Genomic DNA, 14,719 nt, shown 5'->3' with positions numbered 1-14,719 from the left:
TGTAGTATATGTGTATGATGTATTGCTAGTGTTCTATGAGTAAATATTTCATCCCTTCGAGTTTCAGACAAAAAGTCTCTAACGGCCTTTACCGTTCACATATCATCCACTCGAGATTCAACCACAGAACAATAAGCATTCAAACTTAGCACATTTATGAAGAAGCTTAATACCTTAGGTGTATAATATTAAAACATCAATGTATATATAACAATCAGTAGAATCACATAATGGTTTAAGGACAGTATTTTATCAGTTATGACTATATATAACAAAATTTATAGATTGTTTTGATTAATTAAACAAGTCTTCTTGTGTTGTATATATTTTTAAGAACACTTCAAGTATAGATTTATTTTCAGTATTGTTTAACATAGTGCTTCCATTAAGAAGTATTTAAGTATTAAGATTAACCGGACACACTTAAAAAATATCATTTATTAAAGTTTGTCTCTCATCAGTATACATTGGACATTGAGAAAGATAATGTGTAGCAGTTTCATAAGCATCACCACACAGACAAGATGGATACTCTTTCAAGAGATCTTTGAACTGATCATAGTTCAGGTTACTCGTCTCATTTCTCAGTTGACATAAGATTATGTTACCCTTTCTGCTTTCACAATTTTTAAATACATCCGAGATATCATTATTAAAACATATTTTATTATATACCTTGGCCTTAAATTTATTAAGAGTAGGGGAATGTACTATATCATTTTCAAGTCCATTGAACTTGTTGCACATTACTGGGAAGAAACTTTTTGCATTGGATTCTGTACGACATAGTGGTGGGTTAAACATACTTACATTTTTTAGGGTATACCTATCATTTTCTGGGTTATGAATAAGAGGATCAATTATGTCATGGAGGTATGTCGGTGATAAATTGTTAGTTATTTTATACATCTGAATTAGCTTATGGTTCACCTTTTGATCAGACAGAGATTCCCAACCTAGTTCTTTATATAGAGTTTGGTGTGATGTACCTTTCCTAAGACCTGTGATAATCCTTGCAGCTTCTAGTTGTACAGATTCTAATATTTTTTTAAGATTGTCGGAGCAGTTGTCCCAGACAATATCTTCATATTCAGGCATTGGGCGGATAAATGTTGTATATATTTTGCATAGTGATTTCTTATCAATCTTATATTTCAGATACCTAAGCATGTTTATTCATTTACTAGCCTTTTCATATATTAATTGACCATGGGTAGACCAAGTGCCATCTTCAGAAAAAGTTAATCCAAGATGTTTGTGATCATGGGCATTATCTACACAGGTATTGGAGAAATTAATTAGAGGATGTATAGGTTCTTTTTTTCTAGAAAAAAATAGTGATTTGGTTTTAGAGGGGTTAAATTTAATGTCCCATGTACTAGCCAAGTTGTTAGTTATATAAATATTTGAATGTAATTTTTTCCAAGATTTTACTAAAACATGATGTTACAGATATTGGTCGATAATTGGAATAATTATTTTTTAAACCATTCCCTTTGTATACAGCACTAACATTAGCCATCTTCCATGGCGCAGGTATGCACCCGTTAGATATAGTTTTGTTAAATAAAATTGTAAGTGGGAGTATTAAGGAAGGTTTTAACTTTTTTATGACTTTAGGTAACATGCCATCAGGTCCTGCTGGTTTATTTTCATTTAATATAGTAATTTGATCATCAACATCTTGCTCAGAGACTATTATGTTTTCTAACTTTGATAGAGTGGAGATATCTAATACTGGAGGTTCAGCAAGTGTATCTGATGTTGTGGCTATAGAAGTAAAATATTCATTAAGGGCTTCAGATTTATCAGTTGGATGTTGAATCAGTGTATTATTAACATTCAATGGTGGAATCGGTTCAGTTTTATTGTTAAAATTAGTTATGAATTTAGCAATTTTCCACCATTTATTAGGGGGCAATGATTTATCACTTAGAGACTTTTGAAGTTTATCAAGATAATAATGTTAGCGTCTCTAACCAGATTAATAACAGCTTTCCTTATTTGTTTATATTTATTCCAATGCTCTATTTTGTCAGTATGTCTGGCTTTCTTATGTTTCCTATTTATTTGTCTCATCTTTAGTCTAATATTGGTATTCATCCATGGCTTGTCATCAGGTCGGATTGTAATAGTTTTACTAGGAATATATTTTGTCAGGTCAGTTATAGATTTAGTTAAAAACATACTAAATTCATGGGTATCCATATCAGCAGCAATTAAGTTCCAGTCAATAACATTTAGTTCGTCATTCATAATATTATAATCAGTATTGTATTGTACAGTCTTTGTATATGCTTAGCATAACAAACTTATATATATATAGGTAAGTGGTCACTACAGAAAGCAGGGTCAACATGTGTATTTTTCACTATAGAAGGATTATTCGATCATTTAAAAGTCACGCATGCCCCACGGGGTCCCTTTAAAATGACGATATTTCCCGTCAAATTTTAGCACGCTTCTTCTTTTATTACTATCATTTTTTTTGTTAATAATACTTCTTAAGTCTAAAGTCCTTTAGCATACCAATTGACGTAATTAATCGATCTTTATCAACTAAGATGAAAGCAATTAAATTCATAAACATTACTTCAGAACCTGTCTAACACGTTGTGTTGTTTGATAATAACCCTGACTCAATTGAAAACATAGTCGCTATTCGTTGGATTTTGCTCTCGTAGCATCTCGTGAATTCGCGTATGCATGGCAATAACGCAAACGTGGCTTCAACCCTGCGCGCAGTCAGATAAGTAGCCGTCTCACACTTATACTTGACATACATTTTAAAATCATTTTCATACTTCTAGGGATGCAATGTTTTTGTTCTGTTTGACCTCACACAAACTACACCACCAACACGTGAGGAGCGGATAACACAGTGGTTATGACGTCACTGAGGCTAATACGTCCTCAATGATAAAAGTATCAACATATCGATAAATCGAGCTATCGGGGTATATACCTTGATTCACAAAGAGCATATTGATGATTTGAGATAACCCAATTCAAACTAGACAGAGAGAAAGTCGGTAAGATACGCAATACCAACAATATCAAACATTTTATAAATACAGCAAAGTATCAAAGCTATATGTTACCTACATATATGTAATATGTATCTGGATCCTTGTCGTACAGCGATATCAGTGGTAGTGAGACAAAATTGATAATAATGATTTTTATGATTTCTGAAAAACGTTCGTGACAACGTTGGCTTTGTACTATAATACACGTACATGCATTGTATGATCAGTTCTGAATATAGATATCTACATCTTAGTCAGGATTCTAAAACCAGTCAAAGTTACCTTGGAAGAAATCGTGACTACGTAATAACTGGACACAGACTATCACGTCACCCATTTTAGGTCCCGGGACTCATTCATTTCAAACCCCATAAGCTTTTAGTCATTCCACAAATTGCTAAATTAGAAAGTGTCTAAAGGAATTATGAATATGGTGTATAAATCATGAAATGGTTATGACTTTCAACTGAGGAACATGCGCATAGTTTTGTGTTTTATGATTGATAGAGTGAATTTATCACACAACATATTCTCTCAGGATCGCCTTACTGAAGATGATGGAGTACTAGTACTGCTGGTCTATACGTGTGCTATTCTGTTACATTTCTCTACCTAAGAAACATACAGTTTTTATGACGTCGCATGGAATCAATAATATGACTTCTAACGCGGGTTGTGCAATGGCCTGGTAAAAAAGGTATACGAAACTCCATTAGAAAATCGGGTCAAATTGTAGGGAGTTACCTCTTCTGCATCAAGAAATTACGATTGCCCGTTGGAATGACGATGGTATGTTGGAATAACGATTGTCTGTGCAAATAATTTTCGAAGAAAAAAGATAAACCAAGCCTTTGAGAAGTTATTAAAGTGATGGTCTACAAAAATGAGAAGCAAACATTTTAACAGACGATAAGATAAAATAATGACAGTATTTCAGGATACACCAGGACTTCTTAGGAAATCAATCTATTCCCGCAAAGTAAGCTGGTGTCGCTTCGTGGATAGGCTTTACTCCATCTCCAGGTATAGTGATAGTAAAATGGTATAGGATTTGGATAGTAGCGTAGTTGATCAAGAAAGGGATTTTGCAATAAACTGATGCCTACACATACTCTTTATGATCTTTTCACGCGTGAAATATTTGTCGCAATTACTTAATTGTATGCCGTTCGATTTCAAAATTCAAAACAGACACCATAATGACATTTTACTATATTTAATACACAGAAAGTTGAGTTGAGTTCATAAACGGCCATCGTGTGTATACAACAGGATGCTGCTGAATAAAGACATCACGTTTAGCTGTTCTTGAATTGTCTATTTACAAATTCAACACAGTTATCTCCCCTACAACGTACACAATTCGGGATCTTCAGACAACATTCTTTGTTTATCTATAAATTAAACACAGTTATCTCCCCTACAGCGTACACACTTCGGGATCTTCAGACAACATGAATTGTTTATTTACAAAATAAAAACGTCTATCTCCCCTTAAGTTTACTCACATCAGATCTTCAGACAATATATGAATTGTCTATTCACAAACTATACAAAGTTGTTTCCCCTACAGCGTACATAGATCGGGATCTAACCGATGACACACAGGTACAGGTATCTCCCCTACAGTGTACCCTGACTTGTCTTCGGACACTATGATGAACTGGGCAACAGTATAGTTGACAAGAGCGTGATCCCACAATGTACATCTAGATTAAGGGACGCTGCCGCCGGTGTTTGTACCAGACAAGCCTTTAATCTCAAACAAAGAGACGGTTCCACTGGTCGACGATGTACTCACTAACAGTGAACGGTTGTTTGGACTCTCATTTGCAGGAATATATCTGTAAAATTAAAGGATGCATTTTCATGTGTAAAAATGTACTTCACTTGATTCGACAATCAGATGGAGATATACATGTATAATCAATACTGTTATTCAGCTACTCCTTTATTACAGTTAAGTGTATCCACATGCGTCTGATTATTCTAAATAATGGAGTACATATATATTATTTTACAATTACATTAACATGCCTGAATTATGTCTATAGAAGAAAAAAAAATATTAAAAGGTGCTTTCGTCTATTTCCTTCAATTTATGTTTTTTTATGAAGTACTGTTTATATTTGCAAATTTTGTACAAATAAAAAACAGATTCTAGAACAAATAATCCTTCTATGCAACGATAGGGAATTATTATCGGGGACACGAAATTCATTAGAAGATACCAAGCTCCAAGTCCATCATTGAAATCACTATAACCACTGAGTAATTTCGTGATGAAGTGACATTTTCTAAATAATTTCTCCAACTGTGAGTTGCCCTAACTTGAACAAGAATGGTTGCCTTGCAACGTATTCAACGATAACCTTACTATCAGCACCAGTACTGTTAATACGGTTCACCGCCCTCACCTGAGATCATCAGGTCCTATGTCACTGATGAGGCGCTGGTCGTACAGATTCCCAAACGTGTCGTTTGTTCTAGTTATTCCACTCCACAGACTCTCGAACCGTATAGTACTGACGTCACCAGGTATGGAGTACACGGCGATCAGGCCGGGCCTTTCTATACCAACAAATATTACTGTGGTGTTACCATCCTGAACAACGGCTAGACTTTCAACTTCTGGACCCTACAATGAAACAATGTCGAAACTGCAAATCATTAAGGTAATTGCAAACATCCTTTCTGAAGCATCTTGTATAACAGTATATATCCATGTGTATATTATTTGACCCTATAAATAGTATATAGATAATACTACGTATAGTATAATTATCGATTACGGACTTTTTTAGGTAAATACAGGTATATTGTTTAATTGATCTCAGAAAGCGATATTGGTTAATACGGGTCACGAATAAATAACAAAGAATTTAATCTGTACCAAAATAATTAGATCATATAAACATTATTCAATTAAAAAAAAAAAAAAAAACAATAACTCAATTTGAATATTAGTTAAAACACACCTATACGTTAAAAAATAGATATATTTATGCATTTCGCATTGTATTAACCTAATATCACTTTTCAGATCATTAATACACATAACCACTGAAACAAAATTAAACAGTAATGCATGAAGCAGAGGGTATTATAACTGTTCCACTGAATGGCCATAATAAAGAGATAATTTATCTGATGTTTCGAAAATTATACCACCAAGTAAATATCCAAAATCATCGACTTCGTCGTAGTTATTATCTAACAGATTAAGATGCAGAAAACGTGTGTCATCTTATATTACCCTATATACAGTAAATCTAAATATTATCACAGTACATAGGCCTATAAACCCTTATTAGTGTGTATAATGTTGTCTCCGCTATGTATTTTTTAAGTACCTAAGCCTCTATAAAGTGTTTATAACCCTGTTTTAAGTTGTTATAACCCCTAAATCGTTAAGCTTGGTCACGCACCTTAGCATCCGATCGCGAATCCTTGGACTCGGATACGACAGATGTTTGAGATTTTCCGTTAGCATTGAACAGTCCACTGTATTGCTGTGCAATCTTTTCCTCTATTTCACTTCCGCTGTCGTACACCTGGTTAAACGTGCTGACGTCATATAATGATATGCTTCTTCCACCGAATGTATATAGATCGTCATACGCATCCCCATGCTTCCCTTCCAGGTTACTGACCATCAGACGCCCTGTAGATGATAATTACATCAACATTTATATACATGAGCGTAGGTACAAATCACACTGACATATACGGATTTGTACAGCAAAACATTACTTTATTTTCAATAAAAGATAGTATTTTAGTGCGAAAATAGCACAAAAATGTCACAATATAACAAATATCAACCTCATTTTCACCATTAACCGTTAATTTACAGTTAAAATGTAGAATGCTACATGTAGAAGTTTATATATGTATATGTAGCCACTCACAATATTATTCTATATTATGACCGACACATTAGTGTTCAACAGCATGCTATTCTGAAGGCCAAATAGTAAACGTGAAATGTATTTTGCGAAAATTGCTACAGACGTGCATACGGCGAAAGTGATCACTGGAAAATGTTTTTACCATGCGTTATATAAAATTGTCGTTAACGTAAGGTTTTAAATTGTTTTTCAATGTCCGTATATGTTATCAATATAGTTACATTAGGAGACATTTGGTATGACGAATTTATCACGTCTAGTGACTATCTTTAATCAACAAGAGAAAGTGGGAGATATATATAGTCCTAATGTAACAGCAGTTTGACAAATTGGACGTGTGGAATTAGAAGCCAAGGAATAACCCTCGTCGTTACATATTTGCCGATGACGTTTTATTTCAATCCATGTCTTCAAAACATTTATCATGCAAAGGATTAAATATTTCACGGATAGACAGATGAAGTTCATACAAAAATACTAAATGTTAACGACAGTCGTGTGAATAGCAGGTCATTGTTATCTTATTATACTGTTCTTGTCTTATCCAAGATACACAAAATTTGAAGTCATTCGTTCAAAACTAAACGTAGGTCACAGATTAAGGTCATACTGACCTACTTATTGTACAATGCATGCCTGTTTCCGAAGGTTTTGCATGACATTAATGTTTGAGCATTCGCACTAGACTGTAATATTGTCTGAAAAGTACATAACTCTTAAGATTATGAATTTAATTCGTCCTTTTCACTGACTTTGTTTCCTAATATACATAAGATGGACAGAAATCATCAAAATTAAATTGTTAATCTGGTTGGTCTCTTTCTGAATGTAACCAATCAGGTTGAAATATGCTAATTAGAAAAACATAAAATTTGTTCGTCGTCAAATTTGACATAAGTCTTTCTATTATGTACCAGTTTATTAACTTTCATTTTAATCTTATTATATGAATTATGAAGTGGGATATACGTTTTAGTAAGGTTATAGAATGTCGCCATCCTCTAATACGTTCCTGCTGACTGAATTTGATAATATGTAAGAACGTTATCGCGTAGACACGATGTCGTTTAACGGACGATGACACGATGTCGTTTAACGGACGATGACACGATGCAGAAAAAAAGTGTAATATATGCACTATTGAAATATCCTTTATGGGTGATATTATAAATAACATACAGTTCATATATTTGGCTATTTTCTAGAAGGAATACACACAGAGTGTATCGAGACAGTTTCAAACATCTTGAAACAAGCAATTAAGATTAAGTAAGTACAAATTTAAAGTTATATTATTGCACTTATTCCACAAAACTTTGAGTAGGATGGTACTAAGGTATGTTAAAATAGGTCAAAATATAACGGCTTGTCTTACCAAGATTTTTGTCGGTTTGAAGGTTCCACATAAATCCGTTGTTTGCGGCCCAATATGAAACAGGCGCATCCAGGTCTATGTGATCTAAGGAACAATTGAAGCAAACGAATATACACTGTTCAGTCTGTTCATGATATTTTCATTATTAATCTTTGATAACAAATATAGTTTAATATATATTGTTTACATATAGATATATATTAGATAAAAGTGGATGAGGGATATTATTACTTTAATTCTTTTAACTGATATTTATCGAAATGATCAAGAAAATATATCAAGATATTTGTGGGTTTTCAAAATGATTATGTTTTGTTCATAAAGATGTCTCAGTTTTTACATATCCATTATCAACCCCCTTTATTTCCCTAAACGTAACACTTAAAACTACTATCAGGACATGTTATTAAGCTATTGGAACACTCAATCTACATATACAAGAAGTGTGAAAAAATTCAACACGATACGCAATTAATATCTGATACATGATACATATAATTGAAACGACTTTTTTTTCAAAACCCCCAAAAAAATATAAATATGCATTTTTACCGTCTATGGTGAGGTCGGCCACTCTTGACTCCTCGTTGAAGCCGCCTGATCCCACGATATCCGAGTAGTCCTTGGCCCTGCCCTCGTTGGCTGTGAGAAGATAGGACTTGTCCCCGATGGTTATAAATTTGATGGCATCTGGCTGGTACATACCCATCACTGGCCACTGACGTATGTTAACCACTAGAATACAAAGCGATGTAAGTATAAATCTACTGCCAACATAATATAACATGACGTATATTTGTATGTATTTATTTATTTGTTTATTCATCTAATTGTTTATTTATGTATATGTTTATTAATTAATTTATTGTTTTTTTTATTTGTTTATATATTTATTTTTCTTGGCGAAATTATTTATGGTATAATATTTATTTACATCTTTACAAATTATAACGTTTAGCATATATCGCACTATCTGCAATAATTTACGTTTGATCTTACGGATTCGGTATTCTAAAATAAATAGAATTATATCAAATCATTATTAAAATATAAAACAGAAACCGTTCTCGTTGTTCTAATATATACAAATTATCACACGTAATATTGAAAAAGAATAGTTTACTGTTGTCTCTATCGCTGACATCGAGCTTTGAGTTGGTCCAGTTCTTATATCCAAGTGGATGGATGTCTGTAATTTCAAGAGTGGCCATGTCCACCTCAGCTATAGCATTATTCTCCTGTAAAGAAGATCCAAAGGTTTATGAAATATGTTGCATTCCAATGTCATATAACAAACAAGGCAATGCGAGCTACGGGTGGTCAGGAAGTGCAGTAGATAGCGCACTCCCCTTCCACCAGACGGCCAGGGTATTCCAATGTCATATAACAAACAAGGCAATGAGAGCTACGGGTGGTCAGGAAGTGCAGTAGATAGCGCACTCCCCTTCCACCAGACGGCCAAGGTATTCCAATGTCATATAACAAACAAGGCACTGAGAGCTACGGGTGGTCAGGTAGTGCAGTAGATAGCGCACTCCCCTTCCACCAGACGGCCAGGGTATTCCAATGTCATATAACAAACAAGGCACTGACAGCTACGGATGGTCAGGTAGTGCAGTAGATAGCGTACTCCCCTTCCACCAGACGGCCTGGGTACGATTCACCGACTGGACGTGGAAAGGTGTTGGATCACCTGCTCGAGCTTTTCTCCGAGTACTCCATATTTTTCTTACATTAACACCCTCTTTGTGTTTCCATTTGGGCTAACAATTATGTTTTATTTAGCGTGATATATTTCAGATATAACATTATTATGTCTCCATTTTACATTTCACTTCCTTTAACAAACGTATTTGTTAAAAAGTTACACATGTACAAATTCTTTAAAGCTATATTGGCATACATTAGTCCGACTCATTTTCATGGCATACTAAGAAGCGTACTTTTCGTTGCAGTTAAAAATCATCATAGTTTTTGTCGAATTCGTAAGTTATCAATGCTACTTCGCCGCCATTCATCCAATGACGTTAAATAAATCTTGACTTTCCCATAGTTCGATGAAATATGAAAACCATTGAGATCGGGTTTCGTCAGAGTATGTAATAGAAATAGTTGAGATCTGTATGAATCCGCGTCCAGGAATCAGGTTCTTATTTTAATTTACTTTTTTCCATATTTCGCTGAAAATAACAGTGCCTCCCTAAACGTTTAAATGCTGTTCTTATAGCAAACATGAAACAAAGGATAACTATAGAAAGAACCCCCAGGTTTAATTTGAAACCGTTTACAGATTCTCCAAAGCTAAAACAGATGTAGACCAACAACACATCGTATGGCTTGAAGTGTAGGATAGAGGAATCGGAGTAGTAAGGTATATCTACCTGTAACGCTATGTACGCGACGCTCTCGTCCTTGTTAAATGTGATGTACTCCGGCTCCACATCATTAGAGAACGAGTTGTTGTTCTCCCTGTATATAAACCGAACTCCACTGGATACCAGTTCCTGCCATCTAAAATGGAAGAGAATAATTAATTATTTGGATTTTATAAAATCTTGTCCATTACCATTCATTCCGATTGATTGTTTACGAAATTGTTATCAGCATTTAATCATTGAAGCGTTATTGCGGAATAACTTACATATTATCAAACTTTTTAAAGTCAAGCTTAGTATATTGGTACGATCCGCCTATTCCAGCTGCCTCGGTGAATCTGATTATCCCTACAGCACCCTCGGGATCGACGAAATCGGAACCGTTATTGTACGGACTCCCTTCCATGGCGACGACCACAGTTCGGCAATTAGAAGTAGCCTGGATCATTTCTGGCTTAACACCAACTGCAAGGAAGAAATAACTTCAAATACAGAAGGTTGAACTTGAATGACTATCGTAACTTCATTCTAATGTAGCAAACAAGTAGGTATTGTAATTACAATTCAGCTCGTCAAAAAAACCAATACATTACGAGCACGAGGTATTTCGTGCTATAGAAAAGGTGCCCACGTAGTAACACGTGAACACATGAGGATAACACTGCAGCTCGAATGCTACATGAAAAGACAACAACAACAGTTTGGGATAGTTTACCTGTGATGTTATGCACTAGGACAAGCATCTCGGTTGGTGCATGCTGTATTTGGTATACTTCCACTCGACCAGTGTTTTTGTCACCAGTCATTGCAATAAACAAATAGTCATCACAAAATTCGATGGCCCTCAGTTTGGCGTAGAAGAACTGGTGCTTGGACTCAATAGCTGGATGAGTGACGTTCGAAATGTCGATTACATGGAGGTATTCGTGCCCTGGAGACGGAAAAGATAAGCATACAGCCTCGTCATTATTATTGACGCTCAATAGGGATGTCAACAAACCCCTGGGGTATGTCTTTGACTCCCTCAAATGAACTTTGACTCTTGGATTTAAAACGATAGATCTCTTTGACATGCATTTTCACCTTTCACTTTTCAGAGAAAAGGAAAATTGTCTTGTGAAATTTCTAAATGTCAAGGGTCAAATGAAAGCCCTACTCAACATCAAAGGTTATAGATAGAATGGCTTACTACAAGCGGTATACACAAAACGAATTAAATGTTCAAATAATAAATGTAACGAACCATCTTCATTAAAGTGATATTACATACAAAATCAAAACAGCATTATTTTATCCTCGAATGTATATAGATAGAATGGCTTACTACAAGCGGTATTAACAAAACGAATTGAATGCTCAAATAAGAAAAAATGAAGTAAAATATCATTAAATTCTTGTCGTCTTACATCAAAACACAGAAGTGTATACAGTCCGTTTAATTCAGTTACGAAATTAAGAGAAGGCAATATGTACATATACATTCCAGCAGTATCCGGTCATGACAAAATGACTTTCGCAATTGGGTATTTGTAGAATTTATAATGAAGAAATAGAAACTTTGAATTAACCATATTTGTCAAACGCCTGAAACCAGAGATATTCATTAGAATAATTATAATAATAATAATATACAACATTTGATATAGCGCCCTATCTACCTAGAATAAGCTACTCCAAAACGCTTCAAAATAAATAGATTCGTGCAATTGTAATTATTTGGTCGAAAATATTATTTTCTATGTGTTTCTTCTATAATTGAGCAATCACCAAACTTAAAGCTGCGCGTGTTTACAATTGCACGATTGTGTATATGTTAATTCAGTATCATACAGCTGACATACCCGCACTGTCATCGTCATTAAAGTAACCGATTTTATTTTTGCCGCAATATTTGCTGAAGGCGTTTCCTAGCACACAGGAAAATGCATTTAAATAACGTATACATTGAATTAAGCTTTTTTGTATTCATATTCATAAAACGGATACTTCAAGAATACAATATGTAGTAAATCATAATGATATTTGTGAAATTCAAGGCTCTGCGGGTTCACAAAAATCCTGTTATTAAAGGTCATTTCTCATAGTAATAATCATAATAATTCGAGGTTCTTATATACCACTTTATCACAAACTAATAGGTCGTCTCAAAGCGGTTCACAAATTATTATCCGTGGTTATAGGACCTTTGCAACCAGCCAATATCTTTCTCAACTCCATGGGGAGCATACAGCCGTCGCTGCCATTTCGGCGCTCACAGCTAGCATTCTACAATTCTAGCACTGCCCAACCACGTACTCATTTACAGCTTATAAAGGAAATATATTTTCCGTTAACAGTTTATCAATTTTTTTACATTGTTCTCAATATAATGTTACACATTTGCCTCCATCAGTCAGTATTTTTCTCAATAAAGGTTATGAACCCCCACCATATTTCCTAATGTCAGCAATTATAGTAGATACATGTATCTTAAACCTGATCTTATTTCGGTGGTTTTTTTCAAATTCTGTTTATATGCAAGTATCATAATGGTCTACCATATAATTTTAAAACAAATAACTTTTTGTCCTTTTATCAACCAACATACCTATGGCGTATACAGTGGAATCGTGTTCATCGTATGTCGACATGACGGCAGCATCTTTGTCGTACATGTACTGTCCGACTCCGTTTACGTAAGTGTGAGGTAAGTAGACGGTGGACAGTTTCTCCAGGTGTATCATTTGCACCGATACGGGCATACAAACAAAAAGTGCTACAAAAGCAAACGTCAGCACGGCACCAATATTGTTAGATAGCACCATTTTCATGTAGGTATCAGTCTTCAGGTTGATTACGAGCTGATGTGATATCTTGACAGATACAGGAGTCTTTTATACTAAGCTGTAGTTGAAGGGTTCACAAATTGCCGGATTTGCTTCAGGCTGTTTATAATTAATTGTATTTTACCTTGTCGTACGTAAACAAGATATGTAATAAATCATTGCTGTAAGAACTAATTACGACGTTAGCTTGTTCTGAGACCCAGCATAACCTTGACTTTTTAAATAGTGTTGTAATCTTCTTGTTTGGTTAATTTGAACTTTAATTTATTTTTTCTGCACTGAGAAATTTAATTTATAAGTCAGAATATTAAGCTGCCTGTTTGTTGTGGATCATGTGATCAGATTGGGACATGTCTGTGTTACTAATACAGTATAACTAGATTACGCACCAGTAACCTAGGTTTTATACATGAAATAAATTAATTCATTAAAATTATTCTGATTTTGTAAAACCAGTTCATGCTGAATGTGAACTAAAAAAGACATTTTTGCAGTGATAGATGAACTTCAATAAGCAACGACTGGTCATGTTAACATTTTATTAACTGTCTCTGGTTTTAATTATTCATAATTTATATTCTTATGTCTGCTAAGCAAATATGACTCGAGACGTTAAGTGGTTTTTTTTTGCTTCCATACGTCAACTCGTGTGTACGTCACACCGTGCATACGTTCGTTCGTTACTTAAGATGACGTGGTAACAGATATCGATGACCAGGTCCAAGCTGAGCTAATACCAACATGCTATGAATTCCACCACAATGCTAGACTCGGCAAACGTGGTGGTGGGATGGCTGTTCTGTTTAAGAAAGGCCTAAGTGTGAGACATCTCTCTTCCAAATATGATGATGTATACAAACACTTTGAGCACATGACTTGTTCTGTCATTGCTGGTGATAAACAATTTAGATTGTGTATCATTTACAGGCCTCCTCCATCTAAACAGAATGCTTTCCGAAATACAGTGTTTTTTATGAATGGTCTACGTTCTTAGACCACCAAGTTGTTATACCACAAGAGATTATTATCACGGGTGATCTAAATTTCCACTTAGACGATCTATCTAATGTTGATGCTCGCCAGTTCTCTAGTCTACTAGATTCAAGGAGTATGATTCAGCATGTGACAGAAGCTACACACACCCATGGACACACACTGGATGTGGTCATTACAAGGGAAGATAACTCAGTCATCCATGGAGCTA

The 14,719-nt window shown here is 34.7% G+C and overlaps 1 protein-coding gene across 1 annotated transcript; it reads right to left on the bottom strand.

Annotated features, from left to right (window-relative positions):
* Positions 1-4,229: 4,229 nt before the first annotated feature.
* On the bottom strand, positions 4,230-13,575 carry LOC110445175 (mesenchyme-specific cell surface glycoprotein-like). Its single transcript, XM_021489649.1, has 10 exons — positions 13,278-13,575; positions 11,406-11,621; positions 10,957-11,155; positions 10,697-10,826; positions 9,439-9,553; positions 8,868-9,050; positions 8,316-8,399; positions 6,458-6,693; positions 5,447-5,667; positions 4,230-4,873 (listed from the first exon to the last, which is right to left on the bottom strand). The coding sequence occupies exons 1-10, from the start codon at positions 13,498-13,500 to the stop codon at positions 4,744-4,746; spliced, it is 1,737 nt and encodes a 578-aa protein (XP_021345324.1). The 5' UTR covers positions 13,501-13,575; the 3' UTR covers positions 4,230-4,743.
* Between the last annotated feature and the right edge of the window lie 1,144 nt (positions 13,576-14,719).

Source organism: Mizuhopecten yessoensis, unplaced genomic scaffold, assembly GCF_002113885.1.
Source record: "Mizuhopecten yessoensis strain PY_sf001 unplaced genomic scaffold, ASM211388v2 scaffold245, whole genome shotgun sequence".
Lineage (NCBI taxonomy): Eukaryota > Metazoa > Mollusca > Bivalvia > Pectinida > Pectinidae > Mizuhopecten > Mizuhopecten yessoensis.
This window is presented reverse-complemented; position numbering and strand designations above follow the sequence as displayed.

Excerpts from the sequence above, each read along its gene's own strand:
- LOC110445175 (XM_021489649.1), bottom strand. The coding sequence starts at position 13,500 with ATGAAAATGGTGCTATCTAACAATATTGGTGCCGTGCTGACGTTTGCT. Across the intron at positions 10,827-10,956 it reads TTTAAAAAGTTTGATAATAT|ATGGCAGGAACTGGTATCCA; the intron begins GTAAGTTATTCC and ends CTTCCATTTTAG. Across the intron at positions 8,400-8,867 it reads GGCCGACCTCACCATAGACG|ATCACATAGACCTGGATGCG; the intron begins GTAAAAATGCAT and ends ATTGTTCCTTAG.